The 19,844-nt window shown below is 46.0% G+C and overlaps 2 protein-coding genes across 3 annotated transcripts in view; one reads left to right on the top strand and one right to left on the bottom strand.

Moving 5' to 3' along the window:
* LOC121916561 (BRCA1 associated protein) overlaps positions 1 to 19,844 on the top strand; it is a 64,156-nt gene that overhangs the window by 18,059 nt on the left and 26,253 nt on the right. The window lies entirely within an intron of this gene.
* Positions 1,129 to 19,501, bottom strand: ACAD10 (acyl-CoA dehydrogenase family member 10). Of its 2 annotated transcripts, XM_042441817.1 has the most exons (20): positions 19,300 to 19,501; positions 17,881 to 18,029; positions 17,099 to 17,293; positions 16,239 to 16,397; positions 15,683 to 15,842; positions 14,402 to 14,543; positions 13,805 to 13,873; positions 13,035 to 13,216; positions 11,452 to 11,602; positions 10,638 to 10,783; positions 9,322 to 9,495; positions 8,173 to 8,546; positions 6,998 to 7,138; positions 6,099 to 6,236; positions 5,810 to 5,900; positions 5,378 to 5,536; positions 4,736 to 4,908; positions 3,532 to 3,675; positions 2,887 to 2,964; positions 1,129 to 1,893 (listed from the first exon to the last, which is right to left on the bottom strand). In XM_042441817.1, exons 1-20 carry the CDS (start codon positions 19,484 to 19,486, stop codon positions 1,759 to 1,761), a joined length of 3,147 nt encoding a protein of 1,048 aa, XP_042297751.1. In that variant the 5' UTR covers positions 19,487 to 19,501; the 3' UTR covers positions 1,129 to 1,758. The 2 variants fall into 2 exon arrangements, with proteins under 2 accessions (XP_042297751.1, XP_042297752.1); XM_042441818.1 differs by lacking the exons at positions 17,881 to 18,029; positions 19,300 to 19,501 and adding an exon at positions 17,700 to 17,862.

Here is a 19,844-nt window from a genome sequence, read left to right as displayed (position 1 = left end):
TCCTCCCAGGGGGCGTGGCCCAGGCCCCGTCTCCTCTCCCGGGCAGCCAATAGCAGCAAGGCCCGGGGAGGGGAAGAGGCAGGGTTACTTTGGGGCGGGTCAAGACGCCCCCTCGTGGCTGGAGTTGCCCATCTCTAAAGATGTGTGTGTGCACCTTCTGCCAGAACTTGATTACTCTAGAATCTGAAGTGTTCCACCTGCCACCTGGCCTAGATGGTCTCTTGTCTGGCACCTGGACCAACCTTTGGTAGCCTGCTCCACCAGGCCCCACTTAGGCCAAAAGGCCTTCTCATCTTGGCTGCTGGTGGATTGCAGAGGCTTTCTTTCCACCGCACAGGAGCAGCTCTTGTATGCAGTCAGCCTTTAGGCCCATCTCCATTTTGAAAAGGTGCACATCTCTGCAGGCTAGGCATTAAGGAAAGTGTGGCGATGGTGGGGAGAACGGTTCTTGTGGTAGGAAGGTGTTTACGAAGCCTTGGTTTTTGGCATTTACAAGGGGCTACCCATTCAACTCTTTGCCACCCTTAACACTGAGACAGCGGTTATAAAATAGAGCTGGCAACACAGTTGCCACCTTAGCAGTTGTGCTGTCTTCAGTACTAACATCAGGAAGGGGTTAGCAGTGAGGACTTTTATAACTACAACCCCCAAAACAGAGCTGCTTTCCATTCCTGGAGTCTTCATTGATTTTCTTGTGATTTAATAATGTGTACGTTGTGAAAAACCAGTCGTTCCAAAGGACATTTGGACATTTATACTATCAGAATGTTTTTGATCAACAAAGCACAGGAAAAGTATGTCTTGTTCTATTTTTGGATGGAACTCAGTCTTTCAGCAAGCAACTCCTTTTCTTTTTGGAAAGCTTTCTTCCAAAGCAAGCCAGCTTGCCCTCACTTTAAATAGGCTTTTAATCTCCTGACTATTAATTGCAGTTCTGTTTTCTTTGGAACCAATTCGTTGCCTTTATTCTCACAACTACCAGCTGGGGAAAGAATAAACATGCAGAAAAACAAAATGAACCAATATCAGCCGCCCCCGCTACCCTTGACTTTAGATTCTGGAAACACAAAAACCAGTTGTGGTTTCACAACAGCAGTCCACTGGGGGAAAAAAGATGCAGAGTCATTGTTACGTTTGTTCTCATTTTTATGTTAACAGTTTCCTATGTTCAGAATCAGTATCTTGCCTGTGATTTACATTCTTTTTTTACAGTAAGAGAATTAAGTGCTTATCAGTCCAACAACAACAGCAAAACCACAAGTGCAGCTGGGCAGGGTGGGTGTACATTTCACCCTGATGGAAGATAGAGAATACCCACTGCCTCATTCTTTCACTACCCACCATCCAGATGCCCAAAGCAGACCCAAAACAAGCATCTTCTTATACAGGAGTCGAGACTCCGCAAAAGTAATAGAGGCCTGGCTTAACAGCCCCAAAAATCCAAACAAGTCCCAGCTTTATTGATATGCAGAGAGTCCATCGGTGGAATCTCCAATAATGAAGCCATGCAGATGCACTAGGCATCCTGGATGGCTTCCTAGCCAAGGCTGTGCCCAGTGCTGGCCACTGGCCTACCTTGCCCTATAATGTTGTGGCTTTTCCTCCCATAATCAGCTGTGGTGGCACAGAAAAATCAGTACAGAGTATGGACATTCAAACTCCCTCCCCCAAAAACATTTCATTTAGCCCCTAGACCTCATTCTGTGTTTCTTAACCCCAGCCACTGGGATTTCAAGCTGCTGTCTGCCTATGGCTCAGTTAACGCTTCAGTTCCATTTTAGCAATGGCTGCCCTGTGGACTTCATCCGGGCCATCGGCCAGGCGGAGGGCTCGTGCCCAAGCAAAAGACTGGGCCAGTGGCTGGTCGTTGCTGAGTCCTGCTGCCCCAAAGGCCTGTGGGGGAAAAGACACACACATAGAGGAAAAGATGGGGGATCCAAGTTAAAAACAGCAACTTTTAAAACAAAAGAGTCATGGGACACCTTTAAAGTTTATTAAGGCATAAGCTTTAAACTACAGTCCACTTCTTCTGAGCCATTAAGTATAAGAAGAGCAGGGGTGGGCAAGTTCAGCAGGTCCAGGGACTAATGTTCTTCCCTGGTCCCCTTTGGGGACACAAGGATCACAATGGCAACCCTCCTCACCCCAAAGAATCAAAATCATAGAGCTGAATTGGTTCACAAGGGCCAACTTGTCCAACCAACCAAAGCATTCCCGAGTGTTCTCGGTTTCAAGACCTTCAAACAAGAAGAATCTACCACTCACTAAAGCAGTCTTATTCCACCACTGAACAGCTCTTATAGTCAATATGTTCTTCCTAATGTTTAGATGGAATCTTTTTTCTTGTAATTTGAATCCTTTGGTTGTGTTCTAGTCTCTGGAGCATGAGAAAACAAGCTCACTTCATCTTCTACATGACATCTGTCTGGACATTCAAAGGTGGCTATGTCACCTCTGCATTTTCCCTTATCCAGGCTAAATGTACCCCATTCCCCAAGCTGTTCTTCATAAGATTGGTTTCCAGATCTTTGACACTTAGTTGCCCTCCTCTGGATGCGTTTCAGCTTGTCACTATCCTTCTTGCACTGTGGTGCCCGAGGTAAACCACAGTATTGTGGCTAACGTTTGACCATATCTGAGTAAAGTAGGATACTTTCTTCCCTCCATCTGGGCACTATAGTCCTGTTGATCAGCCTAGAATTGTCTTGGGTTTTTTTGAGCTGCCACATCACATGTTGAAAAAGAGAATTTGGCTACACATCAGTTTCTGGTTTTGAAAGACAGGGTTTGTTAAATTAATGTTGAACAGAGTGAGGGTGAAGCTATGGCCTATTTTAAAGGTGACTTGCTTTTAAAGAGCAGAAGGCCAGCCTTCAAAGTACTCACCTGGATAGCTCGGTCAATGACCTGCAAAGCCATCCTCGGAGCCACTACCTTGATCATGGCAATCTCAAGAGCTGCTTCCTGGGTAGGATTGCAATAAAATAAAATGGCTGGTTGCAGGAAAAGTTCTTCACAGGGCTTTTCCCATTTATATAATGAGAGCCCCCCCCAACCTACCTTTATTGACCCCCCCCCCCAAAAAAAGTGGTTTTAATTTGTTCTTATAAATTGACAGCAGTCTATTCAACTTGGAAAAGGTGTTGCTTTCAAAATACTCAGGAGGTAAACAGGGGAAAATGCAAGCACAATGAGGATCACTTGGTTGTGGCATTACCACAGCAGGATCTGGCAACATGACTGAAGGAGGGAAAGTCACAAATGTGGCACAAATAGAAGAGTTCTGGCTGTCGAGACGGGGGGAACGAGACACTGCTGCACTTCCACATTTTAAAAAAAGGTGTGGATAAAAGGCACTACCTTGGGAGCCTCTCTGGACCAGAGCTGATCCCATAGCAGAGAGAGGTTTGAACAGTTCAGCAATCAACTGTTCAAGGCAGAACCCCCTCATCCCCACTGTGCTCAGTGGTCAGATCCAGGGACTACCTTTTTCAAGATAGTTAGGAAATGCTGTAATTTCTCAGCACGTACCTTATTCCCAACTGTATCCATGACGTGGGCCGCCTTGAGGACTAGGAGCCGGGCCTGTTCAATCTCAATACGAGACTCAGCGATACCTGCCCTGATGGTGCCTTGTTCTACCAGGGGCCTTCCAAAGGCCACTCGGGAGGAAACCTGCCAACAAGAAGACCTCTGTGAACCATTTGGTCTGACCTGGCAAAGGGATGGCTTCACTAGCAGCTGAATAAAACCCCTTCAAACTCTGTATTAGTCCTCTTTACAGATTAAAAGGTCCTTTAAAAACATAAAATGCACTATGTACAACTTGGCTTGCCATAACAGTGCCATGTTTATTATATTAAAAGTACTATTTTCCAGAAAATAATTGGAAATTGAACTTACTTTTTGAAAAAAATGAAGCTATAAAATTCTAAACTACAAGGACCTACAAGAGGTGAACTATGCCTCTTCACTTTTGCCAATTTAAAAAGCTAGCAATGAAACAAAACAAAGCTAAGAACAAGCAAAACCATCACCAGAAGTGATGACAACGAGGATTCAGGGAACCTTGTCTCCTCTAGTCCTCCCTAGTGCCAGGCAGACATCAAGCACTCATTCTCATACGAAGAACTGAGAAAATGAAACCAAGACCAGGCACTGGAGTGATTGGATATACTGTGCATAGTCTTACAGAAAAGTTCACAAGCTAAATAGCTTTTAGAAATGGTACAGGATCTCTTAAATATTTTATGCATAATTCTAAAAGAGAGTATTCCATGACCCATGTTTTCACTTTTTCAAGGAAGAAAAGGCTTAGGAAACGAGGGGAACCCTTTTTTTATGGTCCCCCCCCCCCCCCCCAGGGTTTCATAGCTCTAGGAGAGCAGTATTGGTCTTGATAGCACAGTGATCTGACTCAGTATAATTTTGATCCACAGCTTGGAAAAGTTGTGGGCCAGAAGGTCCTGGGAGTTATGGCTTTCCAGAAAATAACTAGTTAAACTCTGCCCTGGCCTATCCTTCTCAGCAGACTCTGTAATGGAGAAATGCAGCTGTTGGACTCAGAGCACTAGATCACCATGGACTGTGCATGTACATGTGCTACTCTGAGAGAACAGAAACATGGAATGGAATGTGCCAGATAATAGAGCTCTCTGTGGAAAGGCAGGCACAACAGGATTTCCAGAGGCAAAGAAGAGACTCCAAACTCCGTGTGTCATGCAGTGTTGCTCACCCGCTCCTTCATGAGAGCCAGTGCTCTTTCTGCAAAGCCAATCAGCCTCATGCAGTGATGTATCCTTCCAGGGCCCAGTCTTCCCTGGGCAATTTCAAAGCCACGGCCAGCCCCCAGCAAAAGGTTCTCTTTGGAGACGCGGACATTCTCAAAGGTGATTTCCCCATGGCCAGCTAGAAAAAGAGGAACACAAAGAATGTTTGCTGACCTGGCGTTCTAATTTCTTCAAGCCTGGCTGCTTTTGACTAGCAGCACCTCTGCAGGGTCTCAGGGTCTTTTCCATCAAGTGCCCCCCAATCTCCTGGAGACACCGGAAATTGAATCTGGAAGCTTCTGTATGCAAAGCAAGTGTCCAACCACTGAGCTACAGTTCCTACCCTCTGTGGAAGGAATTTTAGCAGATCTTGCCTGAGGAAGGGCTTGTCCTCACCCCACCCCAGTGTGTGGGGGCTGAGAGTCTTTTCTCATGATATGTGAAAGGTTTGCAAGGCTGCATCTTAGTGGAATGAACAACAGGTATGTGATACCTGATCTTTCCATAAGAGGTCCATTTCTAGGTACCCACAGATTGGCCTACCACCACTCCTTTTCCCCCCAGCATCCCCTTTTCAGTAGACCCTCAGAGCAAGTGCTTGGCTTCACCTGGGGCGTCATCCAAGCCATAGACAGTGAGGGGTCTGGTGACGGTGATCCCAGGTGTGTCCATGGCAACCAGCAGCATCGACTGTTGCTTGTGCCTGGGGGCTGTGGGGTCCGTCTTGCCCATAAAGATGCAAAGCTGGCAACGAGGATCCAGAGAACCTGTCAAATAAGGGAGGTGTGAATGTAAGGCACCCTTTTGGGAACTGCTACACCCCACGCTGACATTTTTCCTAAGCCTTTTCTTCCTGGAACTCCCATAATCCTTCATCACTGGCCATGGTGATTAGGACTGATGGAAATTGTGTTCCAGTGACTTCTTGTTCCAGTGATGTCTTCTCTGCCAGTTTTAGCAGACTGCTCTGCTCTTTCACCACGCCCTGCATCTTAGCATTCCAACTCCAGAAAGCCACACTGCAGGATCCAGTAACACACCTGAAATCCACCATTTCCGCCCATTCAGAACATAGCTGTCTTGTTCCTCAACGATGGAAGCTTCAATGTTGGTGGCATCTGAGGATGCAACCTGAGGACAACACACTCCACTTTAGAAGAAAAACAGATGCAATGTTTCCAGAACAGCAGGTCTACTTTGAGATACCCCACCATATTATACAAAAATATAACTTTTTGTCTCCAGGCTCATGCTGAGAAGGGAGAAAAAAAGTGATTCTGCAAGGTTGAAACAGATAGGAGATGTGGATAGTGCCAACTGGCCACTGACCTGTGGCTCCGTCATAGCGAAACAGGATCGGATCTTGCCATCTAGCAGAGGTCGCAGCCAACGCTCCTTCTGGGCTTCTGTGCCATAGAGGACCAGCACCTCCATATTGCCAGTGTCTGGGGCAGAGCAATTGAATACCTGGTGTAGTAGTTAAGTGGTGGTTAGCAGCCTTACAAGTGGAGGAAAGAAGAGAAGGAGCAAGACAGACTGTAGGAACAGGATGTATGTTTGTTTAAAAGGCCATTAAAATACAATAATAATGACAATACAAATAGACCACACCACAATTAGAAGACCTTCTGCAACAGACAGTTAAAAGTCAAAGGCTGGGTGAACAGAAAGGCCTTTGCCTATTGGTGGAAAGAGAGAAAGGTCTTCTAACTGGAGATGCTGGGGATTAAACGGGGGGCCATCTGGTAACAAAGTAGGTGCCACCAAGCCACCAACCCTTCCAATGAAGTGACTGACAGATCTTCCAGGGCCCAACAGGGAGGCTTCAGCATTTATGGGGTGAACATCAAGAGGTGACTCAGTATTTGTGGAGCTACTTGATGAGACTAGGCTAAAGGAGGCAAAGGCTGTGGGGTAGAGACCAACAATCCTAATGCTGTGAGCTTGGCAGGAGTGAAAAGTCAGACTCCCTTGGAGCAGCAGGAGGGAAGGTTTGGATGAAAGAAGAGGAGAACAAGAAAAGCAGGGAGAATGATGGAGTGGGAGATAGGCAAGTGAATAGTTATCTTCAGTGTCAAAGCTACCAAAGGGAGAAGAAGAGGAACTCTCCTTCTAAGTCTGTGGGCCTGAGACTGTAGGGCGGTCAAGCAGATGTCCCCTGGATGGAGGGCCGCTAAGAGTTTCTGAATTGGCACTGGAACCAAAGTTGGCCTGGTTTGGGCAGCTACCTCAGGTGCATAAACTGAAGTCCCCATCAGCTCACACAAGTGGGCATACTCTAAGTTGGTCAGGCCAGCTCCATATTTCACATCAGGGTCACTCTCCAGTGGTAGGAAAAGGTTCCAGAGCCCCTCAGACTTTGCCTTCTCCTAAAAGATGAGAAGAGAGATACACAATGAGCCTGCATGCACTAAAAAAAGAAGTCCCAGCCCTTGTGACTGCAGAAGGCAATCAGAAATCATCTGATTTCTGCATGACGAAATATATTTCAGAAGCCAGAAATGGACTATCCACCCAGTAGGGGGGCATGAAACTTCAGTGCAGTATATACAAGCATATTCATTAGCTAAGTAAATAAGATACAAAAACATAATCAGATGGAGGAGCCTGGCATTGTTTGACTGTGTACTGTATAAAGTCTCTTAGTCTTGGAAATAGTCTGGTATAATAGAGCATTAACTACAGCAAGGGCCTTTTTGGTCAGGGCACGCTACTCATAGAACACTGTCCGCAGACAAGTTTGCCTGGCACCAACTCTGGTATCTGTCCAGTGCCTAGGAGATGCATGCTCCCTCCAGAGGCATAATCCCTCTTCTGTTGCCACCCTTTATTCCTAGAACCTCCTGCCAGCAGAGATACTTGGTACCATTAATTTCCCCTCCTTCAAATATTTTCACAAGATCCACCATTTCCATGAATGTGGCATTCCCTCTTAGTCCTCTTCCTCCAACAATGTAATTATACTGTATATTCCTGTAATGAGCTCAGAGCAGTATACACAGCTCTCCTCCATCCCACTGGATCCTTACAACAAGCCTGTGAAGTAGACCAGGCTGAGTGTGAAAGGCACAGGGTCACCCAGTGAATTCTGTGGCACAGTAGAAACTTGAACTTCAATTTCCCAATGCAAGATCCATACCATACTGGCTCGCTGAAACCAAATGAAATCAGATTGTCCGGAAAACTCTCACATACAGCCCTGATTACCTTTCATGCGTTCCACTCCTCCCTTTGTGCTTTTCCACTAGGAAGAGTTCAGACTGTTAACTCTTGGGGCAGAGGCCTGTCCTGTTTCCTCCAGTTATTCTGTAAATCCCTATGTACCCTGACAGTCTTATGTTACTATTGTCATCACCTAAGAGGTCAGTCTCTCTTTCTGCATTATGGAAGGAATAGGACTTGCCTTGAGTTCCTCTAGGAGGGGATGGGGTGTCCACCGCTCTGGGGAAGCTTGGTGGTTGCGCAAAAGCTGCTCAGCCGGGTACACGTGAGCATCCAGGAACTGCTTCAGCTTATGGTGGAGCTCTTGGACTCGCTTTGGCAGGCCATCCAAAGAGACGATCAGGTGAGACTTGGGAATGGGAGCCATCCTGGAGTAGTGCCTCCTCGGGAGTTGCCTCGGATCAGCCCATGTACTGAATGGCCTGGCAGGAGGTGTGGAGGTTGGGAGCTCCTTGAAGACCCGGAAGCCCTCTTTTGTAGCAAAGTCCCAGGCAAGGTCTGCCATAAATTCCACCTGCTTCTCAGTGCCTGCAGCTGTCGCTGAGCTGGCCTGGCCTTTGGGAAACAAAGAGATTAGGTTTAGTGGCTGGTGGCTATAGAGTAACCCAAATCTTGAGGCTGTCCCTCTCTCTGGAGGAGAAAACTTGGATCCTGGACTATTATACCAGCTGTCAGGTACCAGAAGGTTCTGAGACAAAAGACCCTCACATCTTCTGGGAAGACAGGGATTTTAAGAAGTTTGAGCCGTACGTAAGTCTGAAGCTCTGCTTGGTGTGTTTAGGTATGGCTGGCTGGCAGGAAGGTTGGGACAGTTGCCAGAGCCTACATGCCAAGAACCAGCACTGCCCTCTTTGCAGGGTCTGGCTTAATCAGAGGCAGCAAATGCCAGCTTTTGTTGTTGTTTTGCTGTGTTACCCTATTATGTCCTCCTCATAGAGACTTGTCTCATGCCAGTTTTGATGCCATGCCAGAACCAAACGAAGCCATTTGTATTTGCTGGGGCATTCTGGCATGTTTTGTGAATTAGGTTCCATGCTCATTCTTTGCTTTGTCTTATTTTGTTATATGCTGAATTTTTACACAACTGTTTTCCATTCTCTTTTCCATATCAAAACTGTGATTTTTATACTTAAGGTTTTTCTGAAGGGTGGCCTGATAATTTTTTTGAATGATAAAATAACACCTCCAGCAGTGCCAGATGGTTACAGAGTGATCTCTTAGGCAGTGTTGTCTACCTGCTACCCCACACCCTGGTCAAATAATGTCAAGTTGGCACTGCTACCATGTCCATGTCCAGAGGATCTAGGGCCAAATGGTCTTGCTGTCTCACCAGTGAGGGAGCGTTTGTACACTCCTTGCAGAATGGCAGCAATTCTAAAAAAGGAGAAGGCCATGTAGAAGTTCCAGTTCTCAATGGGAGGAATGCCCATGTGGTTGCAATACATCTGGATGTAGGCCTCTATTGGGGGAATGGCCAACTGGTGCAGATCGCAGTCCTTCAAACCTGCCAGCAGATAAAGCAACAGAAGTTAACAAACAAGGCAGGAACAAGATGCTAAGAAAATAACTTATGTCTCCCCATGGACTTTCCAAACTAACTTACACTTCTTGAACTACCAAGCCAGCACTTTCCAAGCTTTTGACTGGGTGCTACAGAATTGGCCAGGGAGCCGGAGAATCGGCTCCAAGACAGGAGGAAAGCCAGCCATGTGAACCTCAAGGGGCAACCAACGTCATGGATTGGGATGAACCACCTTTTGCCAGAAGAGAATAAATACCCTGAAGGCACCAGATCTCATCGGATCGTGGAAGCTATGCAGGGATAGCTCTTGTTAGTACTTGGATGGGAGACCGCCAACCAATACCAAGTGCTGTAGGCTGTATTTCAGAGGAAGGAACTAACAAAACCACCTCTGAGGATTCCTTGAAATTCACAGGGGTCAGCATGAGTCCACAGGCAAGGTGACACACAATGGGCAGGGAGCCTAAAGGCAGAAGACACTGTGACAAAGCAGGAAGCAATGTTTCCGGGAGTGCCCAGCAGAGGGAGCAGCCTGTACTCGCTTAGCCTCCTTCCTGCCTCTTCCTCTGATGGGACATGTTTCTCTTTACCTGGCATTTCTCCCTCTGCTACGGGGTCCTGTTTATCACAGCAAGAGAGAAGAGCAACCCACCTCAGGATAACCCCCATCATCCACCACTGACTATGAATCTTTCTATTCCTCTCCACACCATTCTAAGAACTGCAGTTCTGCAAGAAGCTCCTGGGATCGTTAAGAGGGACCTTCATTAACACTCCAATACACAGGATTCCTTGGGAAAAGCCACAACTGGTATAAAACCTGTATACAGTTCTAGTGTAGATAGGCCTTAAAAGGTCCAACACAAGCTGACAACCAGAAACTCCTGGCTGTAGCTTTTGACTTTGTCTACGAAGGTAGAATCCATCACAGAATTCACTCCTGCTGAGAGTAAATGAGGCCCTGTCTTGTCTCCCACTCTTAAGGAGCCCCAGAGGCTTCAAGGGGTTAGTTAGTTGTTCTGCAGAACTTGACAACCTTGCCTAAGCAATACTCCAACTCCAGCCCCAGCTGTTTTATTGGAACAACCGAGTGGCTCTCCTCCCACTAAAGAATACGCACATACCTTTGATGATGTCAAAGTGAGAAGGCAAATAATACACCATGCAGTTATAGGCCACGTCTGAAAGAGGGTTGCCTAAGGTGGAAAGTTCCCAGTCAAGCACAGAGACAACCTCCAGCTTCTCTGGATGGAAGATCAGGTTATCTAACCTACAAAAGGAAAAGGTAGAAAGTTGCAATGAAATCTGACAGATGCCCATCTGGTAAGGAGGATAGCTCCCACAATTGACATTGGACACTTTAAATGGCCTGATACCAGCCTCTTCAAAAGCACAGGTACACCTCAGTTAACAAAGCCTCTGACAGCCAAGTTCCTTTTTATAAAGGCTTTTTATTTCATTTCACATGTGCATAATGATAGTTTTGAATACATGTTTTGCTGAAACAGGTTCAACCGTTATTTTTGGTGATGTAAAAAACTCTCCCTACACTTTCCATTTTATTTCTGCCTCTGGTATGAAATTTTCTATTAAAGAAATAATGCCCAGGAACACATTGGCTTCATTAATGGAGGTATACCTACATTACAGGAACAGCCTGAGGAGGCTGCGGAGACACGTGGCAGACAGCCAGTTCATGGAACTTTAAGCCCCAGTCCTTTCTCAACTACTGCATATTTTGGGGGAAGCAGCATTTTAAATTGGTCTTTCACAAGAGACGCAAAATATATGTATGCTGCATTTTATTATCTGAAGAGTCCCAAGTCAGAAAGGGCCCTAAGTATCCCTCTCACTTCTTAAATGCACCGACACACACACAGTTTTTTGAAAAAGGTCTTTGACAAGTTTGTCAAGGATGTGATGCTAGTTGATCGATACCTGAAGTCTCCATGCACAACAGACAGATGCTCACTAGCTGGTGTATGGGATAGGAGCCATTCAATGAGCCTCTCCATGGCTGGGATTGTGTGTGTCTCCGTGGCACGGTATTGCTTGCTCCAGGTCTGGACTTGTCGCTGAATGTAGTTACCTGCAACATTTATTTCAGTCACTCGTAAGCATTTTAAACAGCCCTGCTTCAGCCAAAAAGGCTCCCATAGCGGCTTACTAATGTCAGAAATGAGGCAGTCTCTGCCTGTAAATTTGTAATCTAAAGGCATGACGACAAAGGAGAAAAAGGGATTGAGAGGGAGGAAAAGAAAAGCTCAGCCACCTTTCTCAGCTTGGTGCCCTCCAGATGTTTTGAACATCAACATCCTTCAGCCAGGAAGGATGAGGATTCTGGAGGTGGTAGTCCAACCCATCTGGAGGGCTCCCCTTCATCTGTTGTTTTCTCTTTGCAGGGAATATAGATGTATCAGAGATTAACAAAATTATCTTATGTGCATATATACTGGGAAACCACTCTACAGCAGCTACTATCAGTACTATGCGTATATGTGAAAGTGGCTCAGAGAAAAGCTGAGAGTGCTATGTGACCTCCAACTAACATGGGCCAGTTACACACCGGCACTTGGGACGTCCGCAGGACGTCCCATTTTAAAAAAGGGGCGTCTCTTCTAGACACCCCTGGGTCTAATACGGACTCTGTCCATAAGGCGCCATATTGACGTATCGGACGCTGAGTGTCCGAACGTCGCTCAGCGCTAATGACGTCACGAATGCGCCCTTGGCGCTTCGCAACATCATCAGTGCGCCGCGGAAAGAAGCTCCATTTTGGAGCTTCTTTTTTGCTCCTCGCGGGAGCCGCACGGTGTGGCTGCTGCGGCTCCCACGCGGAAAAAGCGGCGGTCTATAACCCGCCATTGTTTCTCCCATTAAAAGCAGTTTGCAACATAATTTGGTTGGCCTGTAAAGACAGGTTACAATTTTCTTTTGCCAGCGTCTTTAGTGTTACTAGTAAACAACCCCCTAAATGTTGTGATTTTAAAAAATTTGCTCTCTTCCTTATTCTTCCTTTCTGATTCCCATGCTATAAGACTCAGCAAAGGACTCTTTTAGATCAGTATGTTTCTGATACATCAGCCTGGAGTGAAATCAAGTTACTTTGGGGACAACAAATCCTAGAACTCCTTAGCAGCAAATCACTTTTCCAAGCTCTGGAAGCAATACACTCAAGGACAACCTCATCTGCTCTTTGTGTAAGCCAAAATGTAGCCTTCGTGCTGGTGGCACCTATGGAGTCCTATATCCCACTTCAGAGTTCACCTCAAGCAGCAGAAAAAAACTGAAAAATCAGCATGAAAAATAATCCCGATGAAGACAGTTTTGTAGTCCTGAAATCTAGGAAGGGGTGGCAAGTGCAGCCCTCCAGATGCTATGGGACTGCAGTTCTCATCAGCCCTAGCAACACAGTCAATGGTAAAAGTCAATGGGAGTTGCAGTCCTGCAATATCTGGAAGGCCATATATTCCCCACCTCAGCAGCAGGGAGCAGTGCCATTGTTCTGAGAAAATATGTACCATGTTTCCCATAATCCTCAAGGCCAGCCACTTTGATGTCTACGCTGTGGATCTTACAGAGGACCCTGTTCATGGCAGTATAAATCTCCATCCGCTGGCTGGCTTCCAGGCCTGGAAGAGAAGGATCCTTGAAGATCCGGCCGGCGATGTGGTCCATTATGTAGAACGGAGTGCCAATGATGCTGGGATGATACAAGAACATGACTATGAAGCTCTAACTTTTTCAGAAGCACAGATTTCCAGACTATTTGAAAGCTCGTATCTCCCTGTATGAGCCTGATACAGTCTTATAATCTTCAGGGGAGGACTTTCTCTCCATCCCACCACCTTCATATGTTTGTCCAGTGACAACACAGAGGAGAACATTCTTGGTGGCTGTTCCTAGGCTGTGGAACTCCCTGCCAAGTGGAGGCTCAGTTGGCCACCTCTCTGCTCTTTTTTCATACCACAAAGACCTTTCTATTTAAACAGGTCTTCAGCGTTGAATTGGGCAGATTATAGGGACACACAATAAGTACCTTTCTTAAACATATATTGGTTTTAATGTCTTAAAAGCAGTGTTTTAACTGCATTTCTTGTTCAATGCTTTTAAAGAGTTTTGTACCACATATTATTTTAGCGGGTTTTTGTAATTTACACTGTAAGCCACTTTGAGTCCCATTTTGGGAGGAAGATAAGATATAAATCAAATAATAATAAATCATTTTTGGAGGCAAAGCATTCTCTACCATTCATTCTGCTCTTTAAGACACACAAACGCAGAAATTCACCTTGGATCGTCACAGAAGGCTAGGACTTTGGGAACTGGAACACCAGCCTGACCAAGGGCCTTCAAAACCCTGAAGGAGGAGGAGGAGAGAGTTACGATTGGAAGGACTTGCCCCGAGCACTATTTGTTAAACAAGTTATACAGGGCACACAAAAAAGACTGTTCTACTTTGTAGCTTTTATCATTCCCTCCTGCTTTTTAAAAACTGCTGATTCACAAGCTGATGCTTTAAAAGGGAACTCCTCAAGGTGACAAGAAAATAGACTGAGGCCCCAAACCGTTTGGCATTTGGGGAAAATAAACACCAAACCTGGTGTTTTTGTTTCAGCTAGCTTTGTTTCAGTGAAGGACCTGGAACACCTTCCAGTAATACAGAACATTTTCCATGGAGGCTGAAAATGTCTTTAATTTCTCACTCCCAGCATTCGACATCAGCAAGTCCCCCTCATCCCCATTTTGTGTCCTTTCACCATATGTAGGCATTGAACTACATATGGGTTTGGGACTTTTCCTGTATGCCGGTGGCTGCCTGTGCTTAATATATGCCCAACCTGCCACTATGTCATGCAAAGATGAAGACAATTATGGAATTATTCACCTGTACTCTCGCTCTACAGCATGAGCGGAAGGTAACAGCTTCCCAGGTGGCTTTTTCCTCAAGACCAACTGATGTTCTCCAAACCTGATGTAGTATGTTGGATTGGACTGCCCATGGCTAAACTGTCGAAGCACCAGAGACTCTGAAAATTAGAAGCCAAGTGATCAGTAAGCAAGAGTGGCTTTGCTCCGTGGAGCTCAGGGACTCAGAAGCAGACCCTGGAAACAAGCTTTGAGAAAGTGAAACAACACCCAGTGGCTAAGTGAGGATTTGAATCCAGGACTCCTTGGTTATAACCCAAGTGCTGGACTGGACTGGCTCTGCTGACAGAACAGGAGCTAAGGAGGTGCTGGCATTTTAGGATCTGTATCTGTTCTAGCCTGAGAAGACACCCAAAGATCAGAAACATCAGCTTGCTCAAAGAGCTGCAGCCAGATTGTGAACAGGAGCTGGCTACGGGGAGCACACAGCTCCCTCATTGCACTGGCTGCCGGTCTGTTTCCAGGCACAACTCAAAGTGCTAGTTATGACCTATAAAGCCCTATGTGGCTTTGGTTTAGATTATCTGAAAGCCTGTATTCTCCCATATGAACCAGTCTTCTGGGGAGGTCCTTCTCTCTGTCCCACCACCTTCACAGGTAAATGAGGAAGGAGTACAGGAGAGAGCTTTCTTGATGGCTGCTCCAAGGCTCTGGAACTCCCTTCCTAGATAGGTGAGGCTGGTGTCCTCTCTGCTGCCTTTTCATAGGCAAGGGAAAACCTTTTTGTTTTGGCAAGCCTTTGATGGCTGCTTGCTCAGGGGTAAAGGGCCTTCCAGAATATGCTGTACTGCTTATTTATTGTTACTTTCTAAGAGTCTTGCTTTTCACTGGTTTTAACGGTTTTAATTGTATTTTGAATTCTGCACAATATGAACTTTAAAACTGCATCTGTTTTAACCTTTGTAAGCCTTCTTGAGCCCCAGATTGGGAAAAAAGAAGGTTAATAATAATAATACCACCTCAAATATGCAACATTTCATACTGTAAATAGCAGGAAAAATAGGCTCTAGGCCAGTGTGGTCTAGTGGTTTGAGCATTGGACTATGACTATGGAGACTAGGATTTGATTCCCACTTGGCCATGAAACCCACTGGGTGACCTTGGGCAAGTCACACTCTCTCAGCCGCAGGGAAAGGCAAAGGCAAACCTTTTCTGAACATGTCAAGAAAACACCATGATAGGTTCACTTAAGGGTCCCCATTAGTCGGAAATGACTTGAAGACGCACAAAACACACACACCTTTTGCCTGAGTCCCCAAGATCCTTGCAAGGTAGTTTCGGAGAGGCTCCCTAGGGATCTCCATTGTTGGCCTCACGGAAGATGTGTAAGGAACAAAGGACTGCAGGGGAAAACCCAAATGAGTTTCTAATTCCTGAATCGCTGAGTTTGGGTCTTCAACCTGAGACAAGACAGGAAGCAAGAGAAGGCAGTAAGAAAAGGAGGATGGGTTTCAAGAGGCAAAGAGATGCAGGAAATCATCTAAAAAGTGAACGTCCACATGCGTAGGCAGTCTATCTCTGAACAACATATGGCTGGTTCTTTTTACAAAACCTAGTGTTGCAGAGCGGTGAGAGATTCTGGACAGGAAAGGAAAAGACTTCTTCACACAGCACACAGTTAAACTATGGAATTCATGCCCGCGAGAAATAGCAACGGCTGTCAACCTGAGTGGCTTTAAAAGGAGGCTGGGCTACTAGTCATGACAACTGTACATATCAGCCCCAGCATCACACAAAGCACCTGCTTTGAGGCTGAACTTTTTCCACTGGCCAGCTGGCCCCATCCACTGTCTTACCTTCAATGTTTTAATACCAAGCTGACCAGCAGCTTTCAGATTCTGCCCAATGTCATCCAAGAAAATGGACTCCCTGGCTTGAACCCCCAGTCGCTCCAAGCAAATTCTATAGATACGGGGGTCTGGCTTACACACCCCTTCCCGGCAGGATTCAATTATCTAGTGAAGAGAAGAAGAAAAAAACCATGCAGAAAGGTGCATGAAAGGAAGCAAAAGATACTTTAGGAGGCACCACTTCTGCTCCCTCCACCAACCGTTTATCTGCTTGCAGCATTATGATTCTCACAGATCAAGGCTGCAATCCTGCACAAACTAAGACGACGTCCCATTTAGCACAACAGGACATACTCTAGAGTAAGAATTGAAGGGATAAATTCAACTTTCAAGCCAACCAGAGTTGACTCATTTAAATAAATGGGACTAGTACAAGTGGGGTTAACAAATCCCATTCATTTCATGGCCTGAGTCAGATCCAATAACTTTAAAGCGCCTTCCGCATGTGTTGGTCTGCATTCCCCCATTATCAATCTGCTCAAAACATTTTGAATAACAAAATACTTCCAGAAAACTAAGCAACATTTTTTAAAAACTGGGTTTCAGAAACAACACTTAAAAACAGACCCCACCTTAGCAGTACTACGTCCTCATGTCACCCAAGTTTGAATGTATCTTCTAAGATGTTGTATAATATAAGGGACCCACACCAAGAGAGAGTGCTTTCCTCCTTTTCAGAGTTATTCATTCACATGGAAATTTGGCAAACTCAATGGATTCAAACTTGCATAGTTCAGCAACTAAAATTTCCTTAATAGCTGACTGCTCTAAAAAGCTGGAATCTCTGTTGCAAATCGTAAACTTACCACATCAAACTGCTTTTTGTCTAAAGGAAGGAAACTTTCTCCACTAGGCAAATAAAAATTGTTACTCAGAACGGCAGTTTTGAGACCTTCAGCTCGGATACATTTTATCGCTTCCATCATAACCGGGAGCTGTCTTGTCATTTCATTGCTGGTTAATTCGGAAAGGAAGGATTCTACTGGGACAGAGGAATTTGCCTATGGGGGAAAAAAGGACAAAAATGATGCTCGGACATTTTTAAGGGAGAGAAAATAACGCAGAAGCCCCCACTTACAACAACCCATAAATACCGTGTCCTATTTTAACATACTGCAACATTTCCCAGGTGGGAATTGGGCTGTCCTCAAGAAGTGGTTTGACTCCAGCTTCTACCAGCCCTAGCCAACACAGCCAATGGGGAAGAATGATGGGAGCTATAGTCCAACAATCTCAGGAGGGCGGTGCGCTATTCACCCCTGCTCTAACTGAGGAGAAAGAAGAACCAGCCAGCTTGAAGTGGCTGAAGAAAGTCAGTGCAGTTAGGAACCAGGACAGTGGAAGAGCCCAGTGTCACCAGAAACCATGCTGGGTAGGCTTGAGCTACATTCTCTCAGCATTGCCTACCTTATAGGGTTGTGGTGCAAACACAGAAGAAGGTGCAAACATAGTAAGTTGAGCGGCAGTCCCCAATGAAGAATTGTCTTCATTTCTTCCCATAGCTTGTTTGCATGTAATTGAAAGGGGTCCATATGAGAGTCCCTCTCTACGCTCATCCAAAAGAAATGAAGCAGAGAAACTGGCTTACAATCCCGGAGCACTGTTGTCCAAACTCATGCAGAAACTCTGTCGGCCTCATTTCTCCTCTCATGTACCTCATCCAGGGTCTGTCCTCCCCTCCTGATATTAAGGCCTCTTTGATGGTACCAGGGGGGACACGATTCCGAACCTCCCAGTCTGAAGAAAGGAAGGTAGAGTGATGAGGAACCAACAAGGATCTTTGGGAGTTAGCATCAGATCTGTATGTGTCAAACGGGTGTCCTGTCCTCTGATGGCATACAAAGCGTCATTAAGCAGCACACAAGGCTACAAACCTTACAAGACAGCGGGAGTACTGTGATACCTTAAAACAGGGTTTTCCTACACTGAAGCTGATTTAAGCTGAAATATGTTGGAGGGTTTTGCTTTTTTAGCCCACTAGAGCAGGGGTAGTCAACCTGCGGCCCGCAGGCCGGATGCGGCCCGGCAAGGCCTTGGGACCGGCCCCCGGCCTGGTCCTGCCACCGATTGCCACCGGGGCCTTTGGGGGGCAATTGTCTATAGAAGCCTCAGAAACATGCATTTATATTAACATTTTTTAAAAAATCAGCAATTTTTTTCACATGTCCTCCATTTTTTTTAAAAAAGTGTCTTCCATTTGAAAATTTTGTCCTACATTTGTCCTGGTTTATTTATATATTTTATTTTTTAAAAAATTATTTAATTATTTATTTTTTGGCTTCGGCCCCCCAGTTGTCTGAGGGACAGCAACCCGGCCCCCAGCTCAAAAAGGTTGCCTACCCCTGCACTAGAGGGTGACCAGAAGACCAAAGTAAGGTAGAGCCATGCTGAAGGAAAATGTACAAGGCATTCTCTGAGCCATGTTCTAAAGCACTGTGGTGTATTCTGCTGATAAAGGCTAGAACACCAGTGTGAGAGATGCAAAGAACAAGCGTGACATGCATTGCTTGGAAGCAGTGCTTGCTCTTTACTGATGAGTTTTTATGGCTGCTGTAGGCTTTGGTTTCTCTGCGTGTTTTTCAAATAATTCTACACATGCTTGGTTTAGCTGCTTGTTTGGGGTAGGCCCTGGGCTTCCAAGCCAGAGTCCCAAAACTGAATTCAACCCTCAGGCTGCAAAGCTTTCCCTACCCTTCTCTTGACACCAGAACCTAACACATTTCTTCCATCATCACTTGGCTGGACTTAGATGGGTGGATTGTTTTTCTCCTTGGAATTTCAGACACAAGGTGGGATTGTGGCCCGTGAAATGAAATGCGGAAAGTACGGGTGGCAAAAGTTACACAGTTAGCGCTGGTCGTTCACAAAGCAGCGGAAGGACCCTAGCACATGTTGCAAGCTCTAAAGCGTTCAGCAGACCAAGACTTAGCATATTCTGAGGCAGCTAATCGACCAAAGTCCCAGGTCCCCAAGAAGCCGGATGGGAATGCCATTGGGAGAAACTCACCTGCCGCCAGTCTGAATGGCGAAGGAAGGAGCACGCCACCCATATCAAAGATCACCGCTCGGTAGGGACAGGACGCAGAGGTCCTCCACGATACCTGGCTCGGAGATCTGTGCCATAACCGTTGCAAGATTTGTGAGCGCCTGACATGGTGGTTCTGAAAGGCTTGCAAAAACCTCCCAACACACATTTTGCTGAACTGCACCTGTGAAGAGAGGGAAATGCTTTAGAGACCTGTGCAAAGCAGAGCAAAGTTACACCGGAAGACTGAGACAGACAGAAGGCTCATCTATGGAGGTCCTGGAGCAGTGGATTGCCTTCCTGAGCAGGGAGTTGGTTGAGATGGTCCCCGAGGGCCCTTTTGTGGACTTGAAGTCAAGCATTTCTCCGGTCTGGATAGGCTTTTGTTTGTCCTGCCAAAGGGCCCACTGCCTCCCTGTCCATCACTTCTGCCCTGGCTTGATCTACGCTGTGTAAGAGGCAGCCTTTCTCAGCCGCTCATTCTTGGCAGCTGATCCTTTCCCCCATTTGCTCCTCCGAGGGCCATG

The sequence above is a fragment of the Sceloporus undulatus genome, chromosome 10 (genome assembly GCF_019175285.1).
Source record: "Sceloporus undulatus isolate JIND9_A2432 ecotype Alabama chromosome 10, SceUnd_v1.1, whole genome shotgun sequence".
Classification (NCBI taxonomy): domain Eukaryota; kingdom Metazoa; phylum Chordata; class Lepidosauria; order Squamata; family Phrynosomatidae; genus Sceloporus; species Sceloporus undulatus.
The sequence above is the reverse complement of the archived record's forward strand: the minus strand, read 5'-3'. Positions and strand labels throughout refer to the sequence as shown.

Excerpts from the sequence above, each read along its gene's own strand:
- ACAD10 (XM_042441817.1), bottom strand. The coding sequence starts at position 19,486 with ATGTGTGTTGGGAGGTTTTTGCAAGCCTTTCAGAACCACCATGTCAGG. Across the intron at positions 16,398-17,098 it reads ACAAAAAGCAGTTTGATGTG|ATAATTGAATCCTGCCGGGA; the intron begins GTAAGTTTACGA and ends TCTCTTCACTAG. Across the intron at positions 15,843-16,238 it reads TTGGTATTAAAACATTGAAG|GTTGAAGACCCAAACTCAGC; the intron begins GTAAGACAGTGG and ends GTCTTGTCTCAG.